Source organism: Falco peregrinus, chromosome 12, assembly GCF_023634155.1.
Source record: "Falco peregrinus isolate bFalPer1 chromosome 12, bFalPer1.pri, whole genome shotgun sequence".
Taxonomy (NCBI): domain Eukaryota; kingdom Metazoa; phylum Chordata; class Aves; order Falconiformes; family Falconidae; genus Falco; species Falco peregrinus.
This window is the reverse complement of record NC_073732.1, coordinates 17,906,543-17,928,009: the sequence shown is the minus strand read 5'-3', so window position 1 is coordinate 17,928,009 and position 21,467 is coordinate 17,906,543. Positions and strand designations below refer to the sequence as shown.

The following is a 21,467-nucleotide window of genomic DNA, read 5'->3' as shown; positions in this document are numbered from 1 at the left end:
TCTGCTCCATAGAATATTTTTTATATATATATATATAATATATATTAAAATTACATTTCTCTTTACAAAAACAATTCAACAAGGGGCCAGGGGAAAGAGCCCAGTGCCGAAGCCAGGGTGCAGACACCCCCACAAGCCTGGGGTGCTGGTTAGGCTCCCTTATGGGGTGTCCCCATCCCCTGAGCAGGGGCTCAGTCCAGAGTCCAGCAGCAGGTTGCGTGGATGGGGGTGGGCACCAACAGGGTGGCCCCATGGTGAGATACCTGCTCCGGATCCAGCACAAATCGCCTTGTCTCTGCTGTCACCGCCTGTAAGGAGAAGAGAGGACATGAGCTCAGAGGGGTGATGGTGCCAGCTGGCCAAGAGCAGCATGGCATGGAGACACCCCTGCCCCCCGCAATAAAACCTCTGCCCCTACTTCTGGCGGGCGGTGCTGTAGGGATCAAGGAGGTGGGAGCTGGCCTGAGCCAGGTTCCAGTCGAACATCTCCAGCACCCGGTGGCACTCCACTCGAGACTTCAGCCCCAGGCAGAAGAGCTGCTCCACCTGCAAGGGGAGAGGGCAAGTGAGGGGGATGACAGGGGTGCTACACATCTTGCGGGAGCCAAGGTGGGAGGACAGGGGTGTGTGGTACCTTCAGGTACTGGATGGCCCGTTGGACGCTCCAGCCGTGGTTCTGCAGGGCTGCCTGGCACTCCTCGGTGGTCACACCGTGCACCGTGTCCTGCACCTGGGGGGAGCTTGTGGTCAGTGCCTGCCCCCACCTCTGGGCAGGGAGGAGCCTGTGGCTGGAGTAAGGGGGCACTGAGGCTGCCCCCAACCCTGGCTCTGTTCCTGGGGAGCACTGTCAGCATGGAGCTGGGACCATCCACAACCCTGGGATCTTCAGCCTCTCCTAGGCTTGTGTGCAGACTCCTGGCCACCACAGACCCAGCCCAGAGAGCCCAAGAGGACAGCAGTGACAGTCACCTTCCTCCACCCCTTCCGAAGGCCGTGGGTAGGGTGAATTTGTGTTAAAGGGGTAATTCTGGAGTTGTAGTGACACTTAGGTTCCCCGGCACATATAGGGACCCCTTGCAGCTAATCCCCCGAGGTTGAACTTCAGGAAACAGAGGCACAGAGTGGGGCTGGCTCTTGCGCAAGCAAGGCCATCGTGTCCCCTCTTGCTCACAGATGCCACTTACCAGCCGGATCTTGTCGGCAGGGCGGCAGCCATCCGGCCCATCATAGACGATCTTCTGGAGGCTGCAGGAGGCTTTCACTAGGCACTTGGGCCCAGGGTTGCTGTTGTTGGAGGAGAAGTTGGCCTTGCAGTCTGGCGGCGGCTGCTGTACCATGGGACGGACAGTGGCTGTGGTGACCAGGCGGGATGCTGGCACCTCCTCAGGGCTTTTGGCCTCCTTGAAAAACTTCTCGTACTTGTCCAGGTAGGCAGGGCGCTCAGGCAGCAGGTAGTAGTGGGTGCTGCTGACCTTCTGCCCATCCTTCACAATGGGCAGGATGCAGGGTCCCTTGGAGCAGTCCTTGCCCTGTGCCTGGATGACCTTGGGGGTGGCATACTTGGGGTCAAGGGCGAAGCTCTGTGTGGTGGGCATGGGCTTCCCTGGCGAGGTGGAGAGGCAGGAACAGAGGGCGGCACGTTGCTGGGGGGAGCCCACCTGCAGGGCCATGGGGCTGGGTGTCCGGGAGGTGGGCTGTGACAGTGGGTCCCGTGGGGGAATCTGGGGCGGCCGGTCTTCCTCGCCCCCCGAAGCTGGGGAAAGCTCCCCCGACCAGCGCCCAGGCTCATTGCGGCGTAGGGGCCGGGGTGGGATGGGGACACGGGGTGGGATTTGGGGCTTGTCATCGGTGGGGACAGCCAGTCCCAGCGGGACATTGAGCCTCTTCATGCACTCCTGCTGCAGCTCCTCAAAGAGCTCGGTGGTCTGCGTCATGCTGGGCTGTTTGGTCTCCTTGGGGGGCAGGAACAGGTTGTCCTCCAGCACTGGTCCCCGCTCGCTCTCATCCACAAAGCCATAGTTGGTCTTGCCCCGCCGGCTTGGGGGGCTGGTGATGGAGCAGACTTCAAAATCATCCTCGTCCTGTGCCACGTCATCATAGGCAGGTGGTGGAGGTAAAGGGCGGGCATCCCAGTCCACCACCGGTGTGGGGTGGAGGGGCCGGGGTAGCGCCCGTGTGGGGCTCTGTGGTGGGGTCTTGTCCAGTAGGGAGAAGGCCTCCATGGCCAGCTTGGCCAATGATGGGGCTGTCAGCTCCCCCACTGGCGAGGGGCTACCTTGGGGCACTTCCTCCCCAAAATCGATGAGAGTCACCTCTCCGCCTGTTGGCCCCTCGCTTGCCAGCCGGCCAGGTTGCCGCTCGCCCACCTTGGTGCCTGGTACCCGTGCCGATGGCTTGGCCGGTCGCAGACCCTTCCCTGTGCCTGGCTTCTTCAGGCAGAGCTTCCGGAGACCCCCCGGCAAACCCTCTTCCTCCTCACTGACAGGGTCGTAGCAGGGCTCTAAGGGGAGACAGAGAGGAATGGTGAGGGTCCGGGACCCATCCCTGGGGTGCAAAGAAGGGCATCTACATCCCCAAGCCCCCAGATCACTCCATAGCTTCAGCCACCTTTGCTCCCCCCCTGGGCACCGCAATGGACACCAGGGCGGGGGCCAGGGGGCTGCAGGGTGGGAAAGGGCAGGGCACCCCAGGCTGGCCACCCTGCTCCACATCTGTGTCCCCACCACAGATGCCATCACCCATAGGTGCACAGCAGTACCCCAGGGGCAGAGGGGACAGAAGGAGCTAAGAAAGAAAAGAAGGGGGGCACAAAAGAGGGAGAGCAGCACCTCAAAGAGCCCAACTTACTGGTGAGCAGGACGGCAGGCTGAGGCGGGCGCGGAGGTGGTTGCCCTGCAGAAGAGAGAGCCCGAGAGGAGGGGAGACACAGAGTGAGCGCGTGGAGCAAGTGGCAGCCAGAGTGCTTATTAGCAGGGCGCATGCTTCGTCGTGTCCCTGTCACCAGTGGGGTGTGGGAAGGATGTGGTGGGCAGCCCCGCCAAGGGAAAATTGCAGGTTTAGAGGGGCTGCTGCACACACCCAGCCCCTATGCTCCCTCCCTGTGGCAGCTCTGCTAAGGTCCCCTGTACTGGGAAGCCCAGCTGTAAGACGCTGGGAGGGGACAAGGGACCCAGATGAAGGGCAGCAGGGCAGAGTCCAGCCAGGCAGACCCATGGGCCACCCAGGCTGCTGGCAGCGGCATATAGCCAGGTGACAACGTGCCCTGTCACCCCAGCTCCCCTGGGCTGCAAAAAGCAAGCGGCAGCAGAGAGACAGAAAGGAGAAGGTCCAGCCCATCACCCTGGCACCAGGGCACAGACATGGGGGCTTCATGCAGCCGATGGCCAGGGGGAATGGGAAAAGCCGCTCACTTTTAGCCCTGCCTGGAAGCTGTGTGGGTCTGGCAGCACTTGGGTCCACACCTAAAATGTCAGGAGGGTCCATGGGATTTCCCAGGTAGAGCCTGTGGGAAGAGAGAAGAGCACCTGGGGGTCAGTGGGGGCCCCGCGCCCTGTCCCTTGGAACACCCCACAGCCCCTCCACCACACACCATGCCCCAGTCAGGACCACTGGGGCACCACACCCCAGAGGCTTTCAGTGCTGCGGCACAGAGCCTGGTGCCGTCCTGGTCCTGGTGTCACCCATCCCTCTCTGGCTCCACGCGCGTGACGCACCGTACCCAGGGGATCGCAAGCAGGGTGCCATGCCCAGGGCACTGGCGCAGGGTGCGGTGCCTGGGACACACCCCCAGCACTGGGGTGCTGCGGCACGATGCTGTGCCCAGGGCACGGCGCCCCAGTATGGCACGCCGGTGGGGTGCCGGGAGGCCCGGGCGAGCCACCGCAAGCCAGGCACGGTGAGGCAGGGAGCCGGCGGGAGCCGGTGCAGCCCGAAGGCCTGGGCGTGTGCCGGGCTCGGTGTTCTCGGCGGCCCGGGCAGCACGTACCCAGCGCCTGTGCCCACGCAGCGGGGCGCAGGGAGGCCTGCCGGGGCACGAGCCAGGTCCGCGCGCATGGCGCCTCCGTTCAGCCCTCCGGGGGCTGCCGGCACAGCCCATGGCACAGGGTGTCGTGATGGGGTCAGCCTGGGACCGAGGGCACCGGCAGCGGGATGCCGAACAGCAGTGGGGATCACGATCCCAGGGGACGTGCTGAGCTCAGCACAGGAGCTGGCTCTTCCCAGCAGGAGCTTTCCAGGCTTTGAAATCCTATCCTGCCCCCCACACACAGCCCTCCCACGCCCCCCCAGCTCAGCGCTGGCAGGCACCCCCATGCCCTCTGCCCTGCGCCAAGGCACCCCTGCCCACTGTCCCCCTGCACCCAGCACCCACGCTGGGCATGGCCAGTCCCACCTGGCAGGGGGGCATGGGCACCTGACCCCCCACCATCACAGACCAACCGGAATGTCCCCTGGTGCAGCCGGAAGGAGGTGAAGGGAAGAATTTTCGTCGATTTTTTTTCATGTTTTGCTTTTTAGAAGTCATGCTGTTAAAAGCGTGGGGCTGGGCTGCACCCCCACCCCGCTGCTTCCCTCCACGCAGGTGCTGAAAGGCGCGCGTTTAGCAGCCCTGTGACATTCCAAAAGCGTTGGGGTAACATGGCCACCTCCGGAGCAGTGCCTAAAGGTGTTTCCCCACCCTGGGACAGCCACGAGGGGCTGCAGGGCTAGGAAAAGGGGCTCCTCCCTGGGACAGCCCCCCACAAACACAGCAGCCCCCCATGTCCCTGACCCTATTAGTAAGGAGAGGCGAGGGAGTTAGTCCAGCCGCAGGAACCCTACCCGGAGCCACCATCCCCAGTACAGCAGGAGGGAAGAGATGCTTCACAAGCCGGGGGGGCAGTGGGGGGGGATCAAGCTGTGCCTCGCTGCCATGCCCGGCGAGCAGCAGGGAAGGCAGGGATCAGGCAGGGAATGCAGAGAAGACAAAAAGTTTCTTACTCATCAATTTTATCGGGAAACCCCCAGCAGTGCTGCGGGTTGGTGTCTCCATGGCCTGTGTGGATGAAGCTGTTTTTAAGCGGCTGGCTGATGTCGTGGGCCGACAGCCCTGCCACCGAGGTCACCGTGTTTCGGGGGAACTGGCCCACTTTTAGGGTCCGCTTATTCTGACCCCGCCACCAGTAATTCTCGGCCCTAAGGAATAAAAAGGACCTCGTTACTGATGAGGGGATGGCAGAGGGACACTCACCTGTCCCAGTGACAGGGGAGGAGGCGAGGTGACTCATTCAAGTCCATGCAGGCAAGGTGGTGGCACAAGGGGGAAGGGAACCCAGGCACTCAGGATCCCAGCCCCGTGACAGCAGCATGCTCTGCCTCCCACCCAGCATGGCCCCTGCATCAGGTGGTGCTGGGGATGTGGGTGGTGGGGAACAAAGCTCCCCACTTGTGCCCAGAAAGATGTGCCTCTTCCTTCCCTCAGCGGCCCCAGACTATGCAGGAGCCTTGGGGTGATGCCTTCACCGAGCTGCTCACCACTAGTCCCCCTGCATCCCACGCAGCCAAGGACGGCACAGGGGACACACCTGGGGGTCCCACGATGAACCCTCAAGTATCCCAGTCCCATGGGGGAAACTGCCGGGGGGGACAGGGGACTGTGGGGTCTCCCTCGCTCTCTTCCTACATTATTGGTGAGCCCCATGCAGGCTGGTGTGGGCAGGGGGAGATGGGCAGGCAGCGGGACTCAGGCTGTGAAACCTCCTGGAGGCACCCGAGTGGGCCAGGCCACCTTGGGGTGCTGGTCCCCAGTGTGCCGCAGCAGCCGTTCAGGAGCTGCCTGTTTCAGCATGCAGCCACCTCTGGTGCAGGGGAGGCACGGGGTGGTCACCTAGCCCAGGAGAACTGGTGTCGGGGGTGGGGGGGGATAGGGAAGGTAGGGGCCAGGGGAGGACACCCCAAGCTGTGCCCCCCACCCAACATCGTGCCAAACGACTGCAGGGGGGTGTGTGTGCTGTGACCCTAACCCACCCTCCTCGCTGTCTGCCAGGGCCCTGCTGCCCACGGGCAGGGCAGGGGGCGGCGGGCGGTGTGCGGTGCCAGCCCGGCGAGGCTGGCACGGGCCCGACGGTTTCCTGGAGTCACCTGTGAGTCACCCCCGGCCACCAGCTCAGCCCTTTTCCTGTTTACCTTTCCCGCTCGCCGCCAGCCAGCCGCCTTACTTCAGCGCCGGGACCCCTCGGCGAGGGGGCGGCAGAGCCCAGCCGGTATCGGGCACCCCCCTCACCCCGACGGGACCGGGGGTGGCACGGCTCTCCGCCCCGGGAGGTCCCCTCCGCTCGCCCTCCCGGCACGGCTGCATCCCGCCACAGGGATGCTGTGGCCGGGCCGGCCCCTCCGCTCCCCGCCTCGTCCCACCGGCTCCGGGTTCGGACCCCCGGCACAAACCCGCTCCGGCCCTGCCCCAGCCCCCTCCCGCGGCCGGCTGGGTCCCCGGGGGGACTTCCAGGTAGGTCGCTGCTCCTGCCCACACACACGTACGCACGCCCGGCGCCCGCCGAACGACAGGCAGGGGCTTGAAAAGGGGTGGGGGGTGTTTACGGTGCCCCGGGCGGCCTCGGCGGGGCCGGATGCGGCCCCCTGGAGGAGCCCCCCGCACCCCCCCCTCCCGGCCCGGGCATCCCCGCCGGCAGCGCGGTGGGGGGCAGCCGCCCGCAGGGAAACTGAGGCACGGGGAGGGGGCTCCCCTACGGAAGCAGCCGGCAGCCGCTGGGGCTCCTGCCACCGCTCTCGGCTGCAGAGCCCACCCCGTCGGCCCGGACCCTGCACCCCCAAAACGTGCCGATCAGAGCCCACCGGGGACCGGCGTCCCCCGGGGAAACTGAGGCAGGGGAGGCTGCGCCCCGGCTCCACCGCGCTCCCGGCCCTCCCCGACCCGTCGGCATCCCTCAGCGCGGCCACGGTCCCCCGTCCCCACGCTCCGCGGTTCACCTGGGGCCGGCGGCGGGGCGGGGGGCCGCGGGAGCGGGACCCCCGACCCGGCCGTGATGCGGCGGCGGGGACGATGCAGGCGCTCTGGCGCGTCCGCGCCGCCCTCCGCCGCTCCCTCCCTCCCTCCTTTCCCTCCCTCCGCCGACGCCGCTTCCCTTCCCCTCCCCTCCCCTCCCTGCAATTAAACCGCCAGACCCTGGGCAAGAGTCATCCCTGGCGGCGGCCGCGGAGAAAGCCGGTCCCTGCAGACACACAAATCCGGCCTGATTCACCCCGGGCCGTGACTAACCGCGGGGAGCCGGCCCGCGGCGGGGAGGGGCAGGACGGAGCCTCTCTCCTCACCCCCCGGGGCCGGTGGGGCCGGCCTCCCTTGCGCCAGCAGGGCAAAGGGACGCTGAGCTCCCCTGGGGGGGTCCTCGCTGTCCCCAAGCCGGATATGTGGGAACAACGAAGGTCCCCCCAGTCCGCAGGTGCCCCAGGGCTGTGGAGGGGGGGTGGCCGTGCCCTGGGGTGGGTGGCAGTGACAGAGGAGCGAAGCCCATGGCAGCACAGGGGGTTACTGTGGCACCGAGCCCCACAGTGCCTCTCCCAGCCATGACAGCTGCGCATCCCCAGGTGCTGGTGGCACATCCCCACCGCCATCACTGGGCAGCACCCCTGGGGTGCGCTTCCCCAGGGCAAAGCCACAGGCACAGCGGGGTGAGTCGGGGGGACAGACAGTGTGGGCTGTGACCCCCGCACCCTGGTGGCCCCGTGGTACTGTGGTGCCTGGGGGATTGCACACCCCCCAGGGGAGCCAGGGCACTCTGCCTGCCCGCAGCGTACACAGCCGGGTGTGCTGGAAGGGGGCAGAGCCCCCCCCGCATGCCATCAGCTGCTCCCCACAGCTCTGCCAGTGCCGACAGTCTCCCCCTTCCTGGGGTCCCTTGTCCCCAATGAGGCTGGCAGTCCTGAAGCTGCTAGCTGGTCTGTGCTTTGCCATGCAATACCTGCTGCCCCCCACCCGGCCATGCGGTAGCTGCCCTCCCACCCTGTGCAATACCTGCCCTCGATGACAGTGATGATGTCGTTCATCTGGATGTGCAGCTTGTCAGGCTCCTCAAAGTCCTGCAGCGCCCTCATGTCAGTGGGTTGGGCCTGGGGGGAGAGGGGGGGTGAGGACAGGGGACACAGCCCCCTGCGTACATCCCTGCCCTGTTCTGAGGCCAGGCCCAACCCCACACAGGGCAGGGGAGCGCCAAAAATAGGCAAGAGACAGTATCACCACTCCCAGCCCCTCCTCAGCTGTGACATCTCTGGGATGGGCGAGGGCAAGGTGGCACTCAGGGTCCTCCCGATGACATGACCACACCACCAGCTGCCACCTCCCAGCCTGCAGGGCTGCCTGACCTGAGCCCCCCAGCATCACCTCCTGCCTTGGTGATACCCTTAACCCTGCCCATGCCTGAGCAGAGCCGGTGGAGAAGGCTGCCAGGGCTCCTGTCCCCCGGACCCCACCTCACCCACCTCCACCAAGAAGTCCCGCAGAGCCACAAAGGTGGGTCGGTCCTCAGGCTTGTGTGCCCAGCACTGCAACATGACATTGTAGATATCCTGGGGACAGTCCTCAGGCCGTGGCAGCCGCTCACCCTCCTTGTCTATCTTGTGCAGGATCTGTGGGGCAACGGGTGCTGTCAGGGGGTCCCAGGTCCCCCCCAGCACTACCAGGGTGAGGGGGGTGGGGGGCAGGTCCCTGCTGTGCACCCACCTGGCTGCCGTTGAGGCCGATCCAAGGCTCCTGCCCGTAGGTGAACATCTCCCAGAGGGTCACCCCAAACATCCAGGTGTCGCTGGCATGGGAGAAGGTGCGTGTCTTCAGGCTCTCAGGAGCACACCTGTGCAGAGAAGGACATGAACATCAGAAGGTCGTGGGTGCTGCACCCCCAGGTCCCCCTCCCTCCCCACAGCTCACCAGGCAAAGGGGACTTTGCGATGTTCCTGCATCACGTAGTGGTCATCATTTTTGGGCAGGGCCCGCATCAGCCCAAAGTCCCCAATCTTGACCAGCTCGTTGGAGGCCAGCAGGATGTTGCGTGCAGCCAGGTCACGGTGGATGAAGCGCTTGGACTCCAGGTAGGCCATGCCCTTGGCCACCTGGATGGCATACTGGCAGAGGGTGGAGATGAGGAAATGACCCTGGTTCTTCCGCAGGCGGTCCAGAAGGGAGCCCAGCGGGGCCAGCTCTGTCACCTGGGCCACGGGGAGGGGACAGCAGGTCGGTCAGGCTAGGGGCTGTCCAGCCTTCTTGTGGCCCACTGAGGATGCCAGTGGGAGGACTCCAGGTACAGACCCAGCCTGACTTTGGTAACCTCACCACACGGGACCCCACCACAGGGCAGTATCGAGGTCAGCCCCGTCCCCCCACACTCACCATCTTCATGGGGTGGGAGAGCACCACGCCATAGAGGCGGATGAGGTTCCTGTGGTCCAGGGAGTGCATGGCGTTCACCTCCCGGATGAAGTCGTCCAGTGCCTCTGGCTGGCTCAGCACATCCGTCTTGAGGCACTTCACTGCCACATTCAGCTACGGCCAAAAGTGGGGATGAGCCCCAAAGCATCTTCCCCCTACTGTGAGATGGTCCCACTGCCCACCGCCCCCCCCCCCACCATAAGCAGCCCCTCACCGTCTTGCCAGCAGGCGTGCACCACTCGCCGCGACGCACAACACCAAAGGAGCCATCACCCAGCTTCTCAAAGAGTGAGAGGTCCCGCTCCCGCACAAGGCAGGTGAGGGAGTGCTGGCCCCCAGCTTCGGGGGGTGGTGGTGTGGGGGGCTTGCGGAAGGTGCTCTGGGGCTGGGGCTGCAGCTCCGACTCAGGGCGCTTCCCGCTGAACACCTGTGGACACAGAGCAGGTGAGACCTGGGTGCAGAGATGCCCCAAGCCCTTGGGTCTGAGAGGGAGCAGTGCTGGGACCACCCCCTGCCTGGGTTGTACACTCTGGAAACTAATGATGACCGCTCCCCGGTGATGACCCAGGGCAGGCTGGCTGCTGGAGCAGGCTCTGCTCCTCCAGCTGCTTGCACGCTGAGCTGCGATCTGTGTGGGGGGAAGGTGCTGTGCCTCTCACAGCAGCCCCGGCAAACCGGGCCGGTAGCTGGAGGGCCCTGGGCACTCCTTGGCCAGGCTTCGGCCACATGATGTGTCCCAGCACAAAGCCATGAGAAATCTCCAGCTTGGGCCGAGTGTGGTGGCATACCCCTGCAGTGACATGGGCCTTGCAATATGCACTGCTGCCACTGTCAGCCCAGAGGGGACAGAGATGGGCTTTTCCCCCAGCCAGGACAGATGATGTGCCCCATGGGACATGGGTCCATCCCAGCCTCAGCAGCCAGGACCCGTGTGGGGTGTGCAGAGCTGGGCTGGCACATGGCTGGGCTGGGAGGTGGCATTTCTGTGCCCAGTGCGAGGCTGAGTAGCCTTCTACTAAAAGTCTGTCTCATCCCTGTCCCAGCCCAGATGAGTCACACAGGGGAGAGGCCATGACCCAGTGCCCAGCTGGCAAGCACCCTGCTCATTTTTGGGGTGCAAGGTGTCGGGTGGTGCCAGCAGCACAAGCTCTGGATGGGACCGCATCAGGGGCATATGTAAGCATCCCAAGGTCCCCTGCCCCAGTCGCACAGGCTGCAAGCACAAGATTGTGCCCCCTTGCTGCAAGGCAGGGGTGGGCAGTGGGCTGGGCAGTGCTGCTGCCCACAGAGCTCGCTGGGGCAAGATGCACAGGCTCTGTGGCTTGTTAACTGCAAACGAGCTGCCTGGCAAAGAGGCAAAAAACATGAGAGGAATGAAGTTCCCAGGTGCCGTGGTGGCAGGGCTATCCTTCGCTGGGAAGTGACCCAGGACCCTGCGGGGGACTGGGGTACATGCTGGCAGGGTCATGCCACAGGCAGGGTATGCATGGTAGGGGCTTCTGCCCATCTCCCTGCCAACCCCCAGGGACCAGTGGCGCGAGGAGAGCCAGGCACTGGGGAAGAACACGAGGACAGGTCCAGCTTCTCCCGCCTGCCTCCGTTTCCCTGCCACACCTGCCCTTCTCCCATCCCTACCTTGCTCATCCAGGATTTCCGCTTGCACATGGCCTTCCTTCGCTTCACCGCCTCCCACAGCCGCCGCTGGCCTGCAGGACACAGGGACACAGTGACTGTCACTGACCCAGCATTGAGTTGTAATCCCCTCCAGCCCCATGTACCGCATGCTCCTCTGGGGTCCCCAAAAGATGCTGTGCAGCCAGCCTGGGATATGGGGGGAGGTTTGGGGGGGGACATACGCACCAGGGCGTCCCATGCCGATCTTCTCCAGATCCTCATTTTTGACGTACTCGAAGTGGGAGAGGCGGGTGACATTGAGCTCATCCCGGATGCGCAGAAAGTACTGCTGCAGCTGCAGCTCGGTGAGCAGCTCCAGCAGCCAGTCCGTGCCCTCCTCCGCCTGCATGCTACAGCTCAGCCTCTGCTGGGACACCACAACAGGTTAGGGGGTGACCCTGCCCCACTCTGCTCTGCCCCATCCCCTCTTGGGGACTCATTTGGAGGGGCTAAGAACCAAGGCTGGGGTACAGCCTTGGTAGGGTATGAGGGATGCTAGCAGGACTCCTCTTCTGAGCCTGTCCCCAGCTCCCCAGGGGCACTGGCAGAGGCACCCACCCCATCAGCAGGAACCCCAAGGACAGGCAGGGACCCCTGCTCTGCCCTATCATGCCCACAGAAACAGCAACCCACCCCTCTGCTCCAGCACAGGCTGTCCCCAGACAGTGGTGCCAGGGACACAGGAGGTGGCAGAGCCTCAGGATGGATGTACCCAGCAGCTGCCCCCAGCTGAGGGGCAACCCATGCCTGGCCCCATGCCTGCCAGCTGGAGGGGTCGACTGGCAAGGGGACAGCTGTCCCCAGCAGGGATAGCCAGCCACCTTGGCACTACCATTCAGCCCCTGGCATCCCTGCACACCTGACTGGGCTGCAGCACAGACCCATGGTGGGGCAGGTCCCCTCTGCCACAGCTGGTGGTGGCATCCCAGCAGGCAGCCACACGGTGGGGGCAGACAGGGACATCAGGGCCTCTGGGGGGTCCTAGTGCCCCAGGGCTGAGGCACAGGGCACCCCAGCGCTGCTGGTGGCACCCCCCTAGCCATGCCAGGGCACGAGGAGGGAGGGGATGGGGCCGGGTCTCATCTGCTGACCCACATGCCCCTCCTAAATGTCCCCCGCTGCTCCCCATCCTTGCTGTTCCAGCTCTCCCCGTTCTTTCATCACCACCTTTCTGGGAAGGGGCATGGCTCTGCCTCCCGCTGCTGAGAGCCAGAGGGGAGGTGGGACCCCCATCCCGGCCCCACAACACAGCAGCTCCCTCCATCCTCTCCTCTCCCCTGGGAGACGACACGGCCCCCCGGCATCTTCGCCCCCCGTGCTTGGCTCCCTCGGCTGCGTCACCGCAATTACAGCCCTCGGCACTGGGCTAAAAATACGGCGGGTGCGGCAAGCAGCTGGGCACGGGGGCGCACGGGGGCACGCCGGGGCATGCGGGGCGAAAGCAGCCGCCAGCCTTCGGCATGTGGCCGGGGACAGCCGGTCCCCGCCCGCAGGCAATGGGGACAGGGCCGGTGACCGCCAGCGCAGGGTCTGCCCGGGGCGGGGGTCAGCACTTACTCGGTAGAGGCGGAAGCGGGTGAGGAAGGGGAAGGATCGGTGCAAAGCCTGGAAGCGTCGCATCCTGCCTGGCTGCCCGCCGCCGGCCCCTGGCACCGCCGATGTCCCTTCCCTGGCGCCGACGTCCCACAGCAGAGCCCGCTCAGCGCAGCTGGGGTACCCGCGGCCCCATCATCTGGGCTACAGAGACGCCCCCCGGGCTCGGCCACCCCATCTATCCCTCCGGAGCGGGCAGGGGGGCTCGGGGCGTCCGCGGCCGGACGCGGGCTGTGGCTCTCCCCCTCCTTCCGTCCGGCTCTCGATCCTCCCGGCCGGCCCTCCCCTTCCCCAACGCAACGGGGCCGGGGCTGGGGGGTGGCAGCAGGCAGGACTGGGGGTCACCTCCCTGGCAGGAGCCGCTTCCCAGGGACCCCCGGCCGGCCGCGGGGCTCGGTCCCGGCCGCTGCCTGCGCGGCGCTCCCCGGGAGGGTTATTTTCGGCCGGGGCTGGGACGCGCGCCCAGGGGGCCGGGCTCCCATCAATGTGCCGCTTTCTCCCTTGTTCGGCGGGCGCCCGTGCCGGCAGCTGGGAGCCTGGACCCCCGCTCCCATTTCCATGGAAACTCGCCCCGGCTTTGGGAAATGCTCCCGGGCCTCAGTTTCCCCCCAGGAAGCGGGGAGGGAGGGAGGAAGAGGAGACATCCGGCTCTCCGCTCCCCCACCGAGGCCACAGGCACGACGCCAGGGCCATGGGCACTGCGGGGGGAGCCGCTGGCTTGGCAAGCACAGCCGCTGCCCAGCTGCCAGCCCCCACGGGGCTGTGCCGTGGGGTGCCACCAGCACCCTGGGGCTTGCCCCCCTTCCCTGGCGGGGCTAGCATCCAAGCCCAGCCCCGCCGCCTGCCTGCGGGCTCCCCAGGGAGAACAGCTGGCTGCACCGGCGCGCACAGCATGAGAGAGGACAGACCCACGGCAACCTCGGCTGCAGCCCCCGCCTGCCTGGCTCCCCCAGACCATGCCCATCGCTCCGCCGGCGAGGTGGGAGCCAGGAGAGGGTTAAATGCATCCCCAGGCACAGAGGAACCTCCACTGTGGCTTCCACTGCCGAGGGATCCCAGCTGGCACCCGGCAGCACAGGCACCCAGCACAACAAGCCCATTGACTGGGGACACCCGGGCACGGTGCCCTCGGCACCAACCTCTGCCACGTGCCAGCTCCCCCCTCCCCAGCTCAGGGGAGGCCAGGGATGTGGCGGGTTCCCTGCCCTCCAACGGTGCATCACCTGGTGATGGCACCTGCTGGGACCAGCGCGCTGCTCCCTGTGCCCCAGCCTGCCTGCTGCACACCTGAACCCCAGGTGAGGCTGCCCAGTTCAGTGCCCACACTGGGAGTACTGGTCTCCAAAAGGGAGTGGGGGAACCCAGCCTTGCCCACTGTGCTAAGGGAGGTTCTGTGCCTCAGTTTCCCTCTCTGCAATAGACCCATGGACACAGGGGATGATGCTGCAACCTTGGCTCTGAAGCGGGCAAGCCAACGAGTCCTGCCAACAAACCCCCATCCTGGGCAGGGTCACAGACACCTGTCCAGCCCCCATGATCTGACAGATGGCAGAGGCCTCCAGCACAGCTGCCGCTCAACCCTCTGTGCCCTGCACACGCGCCACGTCATGCACACCCACCCCTGCAGCCCCAGGGATGCACCCTACGTGCAGCGCACCCAGGCTCACATATGGGTGGTGACGACTCTCACGTGCACCCCAGGACCACACAGGCACAACCCTCGGCACCCCGCGTGCCTCCCGCCACCTGCACAACCGCAGCCGCCCCCCCACGCACGCGTCACTTCCATGTACCCCCCCCAGCTACCGCCCTGCCCAGCCGCACGTGCGCCAACACACCGGCACCGCTGCACAGCCAGCGGCAGCACACCGGTCTGCTCCCCCGCCTCCGCCTGATGCACACCTGGAGCTGTCTGCACCCCCACATGCCCACGGGTGCCTGCCCTCGGTGTGGCACACTCCTCACCTCCATGCTTGCCTGGCATCACGCACAGTCACGAACACCTACCTGAGCTGGCACACAAGTGGCCAACCCCCCCCCCCCCAATTATTCCTGCCCACAGTAACACCCCAACACCTGCCCCACAGCCCGAGGCAGCTGCACCCTCCACATGCACCTATGTGCTCCCTAGCACCCCCACACAAAGCCTGACACCCCCCACTCTGTGACAGCCCCATATGGGGACAACAGCCTGTGGGATTACCAGTTGGATGCAGTGCTGTGGCCAAGGAACAGCATCCTGTACTGGGCACTGTGCTCCCCCTGCCACCTCCCCGAGCTTTGCCAGGCTCAGCTGAGCTGCGCTGCCGCACACCACTCCCCCGTGCCTCAGTTTCCCCAATAAGCAGCAGCAGGCAACCCCTTTCCCATGGGTCAGGACGGGAGCACAGCCAGGCAAGGGGGTGCCATTCCCATGCCACCCCGGATGCTGCGAGGTACCACAAATGCCAGAGAGGCAAGATGCCATGCAGGGACTCCCCCATGCCAGCTGCTGACACATGCCCCACAGCAGGACCCTGCCCCTCTTGGGCAGCCGGGTGGCCCCCCACTTGTTCCCGCCGCTTCCCCCTAACACTGACCCGCCGGCATGGCATGCCCGGGGCGATGTCCTGCCCGGGGGATGGCATGGGGTGCCCGCTGCCCAGCCGCAGGGCCCGCTGCCCGGTGCTGTCTGAGAAGCTGTGGGGCAGGGGGCCAAGCATCTCCTCCTCCTCCTCGGCGCTGCTCAGGCGCTGGTAGTCGCATCTCTCACCCATGGCCGGGGCGGCGGCAGTGGCTGCGGCACAGTGGCGAGCGGGGGGCTCTGCAGAGACGCCTGCGCCTGCCTGGGGGTGGCGAGGGCTGGAGCCGGGCTTGGGATCACATGGCAGAAAGTTGCTGCAGTTCCGGAAAACAGCAAGAGGGTGAAGGTGACCGTGACAGTGATGGAGGGGAGGGGGGGAATGGATGGAGGGATGCAGAGGAGACAGAGAAAAAAGAAGGGGGGGCAGCCCCTTGAGCGCCCATCCTCACCCCGATCCCAGCCTGGGATCACTGTCTTCCTGCCGGCTCGGCAGCCCAACTGTCCGGCTGCTGTCCCTGTTCCGGCACCCGAGCAGAGAGGTGGTGGCATCACTGCCAGCGCCGGCACTGTGCTGGCAGCCCCTTTCTCCCCACACCCCGGCACGATGCAGCCCACCAGTGGGGATGCGGTGCAGGCAGCTGGGTGGAGGAGCGGGGAGCATCATCAGCAGCCAGGGCCGTGGCAAGCAGGGCAGGTGAGGAGGCAGCCTACTGGGCACCTGCAGAGGGATGGGGGGTGGCTCTGGGGCGGGTAGCATCCCCAGCATCCCTCCCGCTTCCCTGCGCCAGCGGAGGGGGATGGGATGCGCTGGGAAGATGGCTGCTCTGCAGCGACCCGACAGCAGTGGCGCAAGCATGGCAGGGCTGGGAGAGCAGCCAGGCCCCATCGGGCACTGCCAGGATGGGGACCTGGGGGGCATGCCAGGATCAATCCCCTCCCCGCACCCCCTCGCAAGGAGCTGGGGGTCTCCTAGACCTCCGCCAGGCACTGCATTGGGCACAGTTCCCAGCAGTGGCAGGTGGCACTGGGAAGCCTCCCCCTAGATGGGGAACCTCCCACCTGCACATGGGGACTGGCCCATACCCCAACACTGCCCTGCCACGGCGCCCCTCGGAGCCCCCTGGGCCAGAGCTGCAACTGGGGGCGGGGGGGGGGGGGGGGGGGTGTCTGCAGCCCCCCCTAGACCCCTAGGACCTGCCTGTCCTTTGGGGCCTGGCACAGCCCCAGGGACAATTTGCTTCTCATGCCAACACCACGGGGCACAACAACCCATCCCGACCCCTAGAATTGCTCCCACAACCCCCACCCCTTCCCCTACCCCCCCAGCCCCATAGACCCTGGTGTAGCCAGACGAGTGACACCAGGCTGTCACCGTGCTAGGGCAGGGGGCACGAGCCCACTGCACCCCCCCAGAGAAACACCCCCAATCCCGGGGGGGGGGGGGACCGGGAGGGGGCAGCCCCTCGGTAGCTCCTCCTGCCATACCACAGAGGTGAGCTCAGCCGCAGAGCCGAGGCAGGCGAGCCCGCGGCGTGGGAGCAGCCAGCCGCCCCTGCGTGCGGCCCGCCGGCGTCACCGCGCTGGCACGCCACAGGCCGGTGACTGATGCACGTGCTATGCCACCTTCCCTCCGGCCCTGGCTGCCCCGAAACCCTCACCAGCCTGCCCAGTGAGAGCGATGCTGTGGGGTCCCCAAGCAGAGAGGGGACAGCCCCTGTCCTCACAGCCCTGGGCATGGATTCCGGTCACACCCCCCCCACGCATCGGGTCCTCCTGACCTGCCCATGCTCAGCTGAAACCCAAACGACGAGGTCCCCCGCAAGCAGACAGATGGCATAGTGCCATGTCATCCCTGACCCAGCTGCCTGCAATTCCCACCCCGGGGGGCTCCCACCACAATGACAGCTGCCAGATGGGGCATGCTGTCCCCAGCCCCCCCCAGGGCGGTGACAGTCACACTGACCCCAGGTTATCCCTCCCCTCCCTAGGGACACCAGACCTCCCCAGCCCGCTGGGACACCACGCTTGACCCTGCATCCCTTCCAGCATCCCTGGGGACCAGGGCCACAGCATCCCCAGTGCCCTGCACCCACCCTCCACGCCTCCACCCCCACAGAAGACCCTGGGAAGTGGTGGGTCTCGAAAACAAGCTCCCACAGGGGACAGGGTCTCCCACTCACCTCTGGCACATCACCTTGCTCGCTGTGACAGCCAGCTTGCCACCTTCCTGGTGGCCCTGTCACCTGGAAGTGATCTCACCAGCTGCAACGGCAGCAGGGCGGCTGCGGTGGCACCCCAGGCTGGCTCACTCAGCCCTGGCGGAGCCCCGGGGGCGGCCCCAAATTGCGGTGACACACTCCCCGGCGCAGGCGTGTGGGCACACACATCATGCACATACCCACGCATACAAACACACGCTGCTCTCACCAGAGGTGGGGCTGCCGGCTGCATCCTGCCCACCCCCGGGGATGCTGCTGCCACCCGGCTCCCCGGGAACCGTCCCCAGCCCCTTGCTGGGTTGTGCCACCCCCACATCCCCGCTGCAGGACCCCATACCGGCGGGTGTTTCATCTCCCTCGGTGCTGGCACCTGATGCTGCTTGCTGGGCTGGCTCAGGCAAGCAAGAGGTCTTGGGGGGCCAGCACGGAGGGCTGGCGAGCCCCGCGGTGGGGGTGGCCGGGGAGGCTGGGGTGCCAGGTTCCCCTCCGTTGCCATCTCTGGGCTCCCAGAGCCCGGCCCCATGGCCCAATCCTGCTCGCTGGCACGGACCGTCCCCTGCTCTGAGCCCCTGCCTGCAGCAGTAGCCACCTGGGCAGAAGAGATGCAGGCGGGCGAGGGCCCCTGCACGCCTCCAGAGCCCGGCGCAACCCCAATCCCCTCCGTAAGCCTCTTTCCTCCACTAAATCCCCTCTGCAGGTCGAGCCAGGGCAGGCTGAGCCCGCCTTGCGCCTCCCAACTCCCCAGCGCAGGCAGGGGACAGGCAGGAATTACTGACCCTGCAGCTGATGCCCACCTCAGCCCTGAGCTCTCCCATCAAGGCAGGGACATGGTGTGGTGTTTTGGGGGACAAGCAGGGAAAGCAACACCCCCTCAGCACCCACAGCAGCCTTCCCACGTTGCCTGCCCTGGGCTCCGTGCCCACAGGCAGTGCCAGGGAGGGGGAGAGGACAGCAGGCCTGGCGTCACTGAGCCTTGGCATCACAGAGCTTGGGTGTCAATGCACCCAAGGATGCTGCCCTGGTGGGGACATTGCCGCAGTGCTTGCCACCCCCCCTGCCTCGTCTCACCTGGGGGTCCCTCAGCAGTGTCAGCCCCAACGTCACAGCAAGCTGGGCAGTGTGTGAGGGGGCACGACGTCAGGGCTTAGCCATGGGGCAGGCAGGGCTGTGGTGACACCAGCTGTGGGGTCCCCCTGCGGTGAAGCAGGAAGGAGAGGTCAGGATGGGACCTCCGGCGCAGCACCCCCAGTCTGCCCACCCCTCCAGACTCCCTGGGGGGTAAGGGGTGGGAACATCTCCCCAAACTCAGGGCCAGCCCTGCCCTGCCCAGGCGGCTGAACAAGCCTTTGTGGAGCTGCACCCCCAGCCCTGGGACATGGGTGGGCTTTGCCCCCAGGTCCTGCCAGGGAAGGGGGGCACTAGCAAATGCTCTGAGCCCTGGGTCCAGCCAGCCCCTCTGCCCTAAGGGTGCTGCCAGTGGCACCCCCATCTCTACACCCCTGCAGGACATGCCACTGGGGTAGGCTGCAGCTGGCATGAAATGAGTTTGCCTGGTCTCAGGACAGATGGGCACAAAGCCACGTCCATGCCTCAGCATCTCCCCTCTGGGCTGGGACTCCGGGACGTGGGGGGCTGAAGGCTAAACCCCCGAGTTCCCCAGCACCAGAGCTGAGCAGCACCCTGGCCAGACCATCCAGCATCTGCTAGTCATTAGCACTAATTAACGGCCTAATTAGCCAGGCTGCGGCGTGGGCAGTGGCCCCCCAGGGCTGCTCAGCAGAGGGCTGGAGCAAGACTTTCTCCTTACAGCTTTCCTGCCCCAGCAGGGGCTGGGGGGGGGGGGGGGGGGGGGGCAGAGCCCCCTCCTGCCCCCCCCCCAAGCCATATGAGTGGGTAATGCCCCTGGGATGCTTTGCCCCAGGCAGCTGCCATCCCTCGTGGACACAACTGGAGTCAAAACTCCGGTGCTCCAGGGGCAGGATGAGGCCTCTTGCAGAGAAACTGAGGCACAGAGCAAGGTCTGGTCTGCAGGGTGGCAGGGACAGGGGTCAGCTACAAGCCCACAGCAGTTCCTGGTCCTGTGGGAGCTGCTCCTCTGCCCAGGAAGGCCTGTTGGGACAGCAGGCTAGCAGATGCCTGAGGAGGAGGAGGAGGGGAAGCATCGCCAGCCCCCCACCATACCCACAATACCCGCAGGCAGGGCTGGCCCACACCCTGCGCTAACGAATACCGGGCTAATGAGGCCCCAGTAGCTCCAGGGGTTGGTAACAGGTTGCACAGCCTGCACGGCCCCCACCCCTCACCCCTGGGCCCTGGCACGCCAGGATGGGGGCGCAGACGCTGCTTCTGCCCAGCTCCCTGCACAGAGCAGTGGCCTCAGGGCCGACAGCGGGACCAGGGCTTGCACCCTCAGCACTTGGGGTCCATCCTGGACCCCCTCCCTCAAGACAGGCCTGACAGCACAGACCTGCTCAGACACACCCCTCTGGGCAGGTCCTGGTTTTAGGAGAGTTTGCAAAGCCCGGTACTGCAAAACTGTGTTGGAGAGCTTTGCTCTGAGCCAGCTCAGCAAAGGGCTGAGTAAAGGAGGGATGCGTAGGCCCCCAGAACATGCAGCACCCCACAAGAAGGAACCCACCTTGTGGGATGCCAGAGTCCAGCGGTGCTGGGGCACCCCAGGGAACACTGCGCCAAGGCGGCCCCAGGGAGGCGAGTGCGTGGGGAAGCGCAGGAGCCAGGCTCTGTCCCAGCCTGCCCTGCCCAGACAGCCCAGCCCGGCACGGCCTCCAGCCCCTGGCTGGCAGCGGCTCCGTGGGCAGAGACGCTGCAAACCCCCTCCCCAGCTGCTGCTTGCAGAGCAGGTCAGGGGTCTGACTGTGCCGGGAAAGGTCGAGCAGGGTCCTCCTGGTGAGGTGGGATCCTCACCTGGGCTGTCAGCACCACCTTACCAGGTTTAACTTAAAGGTTTTATTAAAGAAAGCAAAACAAAGACCAAAAAGTACCCAAAGGGTCCTGAGCATTTGGAGAAAAACCCTGCGGCAATGTGGTGGGATGCAGCCACGGTGCCGCCCGCTGAGCTCCCCGCACCTCAGCTGCTCTGGGTTTCAGCAGCAGCACAACACCCCGAGGCGCGGGGCTGGCCGCAGAGGACAAGGATGCTCTGTTCAGCCCTAGCTCCCACGGGCCTGGGGAAGAGGAAGCAGAGCAAAGCCGCCCTTCCTCCAGGAAGAAAACAAACCTTCCCCCAGCTTCTGCTGCCGTTTGGGAGGGTTCAAGGGCACTGGGCACCCACTCGCACCAGCTCTGCCCTGGCAGGCCCGAGCACAGTGGCCGGGTGTGTGACCTGCTGGCACTCAGCAGCCCTGCGGCACTTGGGCACGATGGCAGCACCAGCAGAGCCCACAGCGCTGCAGGGCACGGTGCCAGCAGCGCCCAGCAAGGCGCAGAGGGCAGACGCCACCCCGGCAGCGCTGCAGTGCCAAGGCCCAAACCCGCCCCCCCCGACCCTCGCATCTCCCCCCAGCAAGGGGTCGCGCCTCGCTCCTTACCTCCGTGCTCACCGCCACTGCATCCTGCGCCGGGTTTGCAGCGTCACCGCAGGGAGAGGACAGGCACGGTGGCTCCCGGGACAGCCGGCATGCCAGGCAGGATGTGCCCGCCTGCCCGCCGGGGCGGGGTGCGCCGCTCGACGCCGGCGGCGGCCGGGACGCAGGTGGGGTCCCCCGCGGGGCAGCGGGCACCGGGTGCTGGTGACAGCCTCACACCCGGGCAGCCCTGCGGCGGCTCTGCCGGGGCGCCGGGGTCCGTGCGCCGGGGCTGCTGCCGGGGCGCTCCTGCTCCCCCGGGTAGAGCTCGCCCTCCTCCTGCACCCCGCCCCGGGCCTCCCCCTCCTCCTGCCGGCCCCGCCGCACCCACCAGCGGGCGCGGGCTGGGGGGCTCGCCTCCCGCCGCCCCCCGCCCCGCTCCTGCTGTGCCCGCCGGCTCAGGCCCTGCTCCTGCCCCGCTT

General features: G+C 66.2%; 1 protein-coding gene across 10 annotated transcripts; it reads right to left on the bottom strand.

The window, feature by feature from the left end:
- On the bottom strand, nucleotides 1–21,467 carry TNK2 (tyrosine kinase non receptor 2). 10 transcript variants are annotated; one of them, XM_027787275.2, is made up of 17 exons: nucleotides 21,010–21,467; nucleotides 18,530–18,654; nucleotides 11,273–11,450; nucleotides 11,048–11,118; nucleotides 9,627–9,839; nucleotides 9,374–9,526; nucleotides 8,915–9,192; nucleotides 8,711–8,837; nucleotides 8,470–8,616; nucleotides 8,006–8,100; nucleotides 4,978–5,172; nucleotides 3,411–3,502; nucleotides 2,848–2,892; nucleotides 1,185–2,500; nucleotides 635–730; nucleotides 419–546; nucleotides 1–308 (listed from the first exon to the last, which is right to left on the bottom strand). In XM_027787275.2, exons 3-17 carry the CDS (start codon nucleotides 11,433–11,435, stop codon nucleotides 302–304), a joined length of 3,126 nt encoding a protein of 1,041 aa, XP_027643076.2. In that variant the 5' UTR covers nucleotides 11,436–11,450; nucleotides 18,530–18,654; nucleotides 21,010–21,467; the 3' UTR covers nucleotides 1–301. The 10 variants fall into 10 exon arrangements, with proteins under 10 accessions (XP_027643076.2, XP_027643073.2, XP_027643078.2 ...); XM_027787272.2 differs by lacking the exons at nucleotides 18,530–18,654; nucleotides 21,010–21,467 and adding exons at nucleotides 15,259–15,556; nucleotides 15,692–16,170; XM_027787277.2 differs by lacking the exon at nucleotides 18,530–18,654 and having other exon boundaries at nucleotides 11,273–11,453.

Excerpts from the sequence above, each read along its gene's own strand:
- TNK2 (XM_027787272.2), bottom strand. The coding sequence starts at position 16,161 with ATGCCCCCCAGGTCCCCATCCTGGCAGTGCCCGATGGGGCCTGGCTGC. Across the intron at positions 15,557-15,691 it reads GATCCCAGGCTGGGATCGGG|CAACTTTCTGCCATGTGATC; the intron begins GTGAGGATGGGC and ends CCGGAACTGCAG. Across the intron at positions 8,838-8,914 it reads CGCAAAGTCCCCTTTGCCTG|GTGTGCTCCTGAGAGCCTGA; the intron begins GTGAGCTGTGGG and ends TTCTCTGCACAG.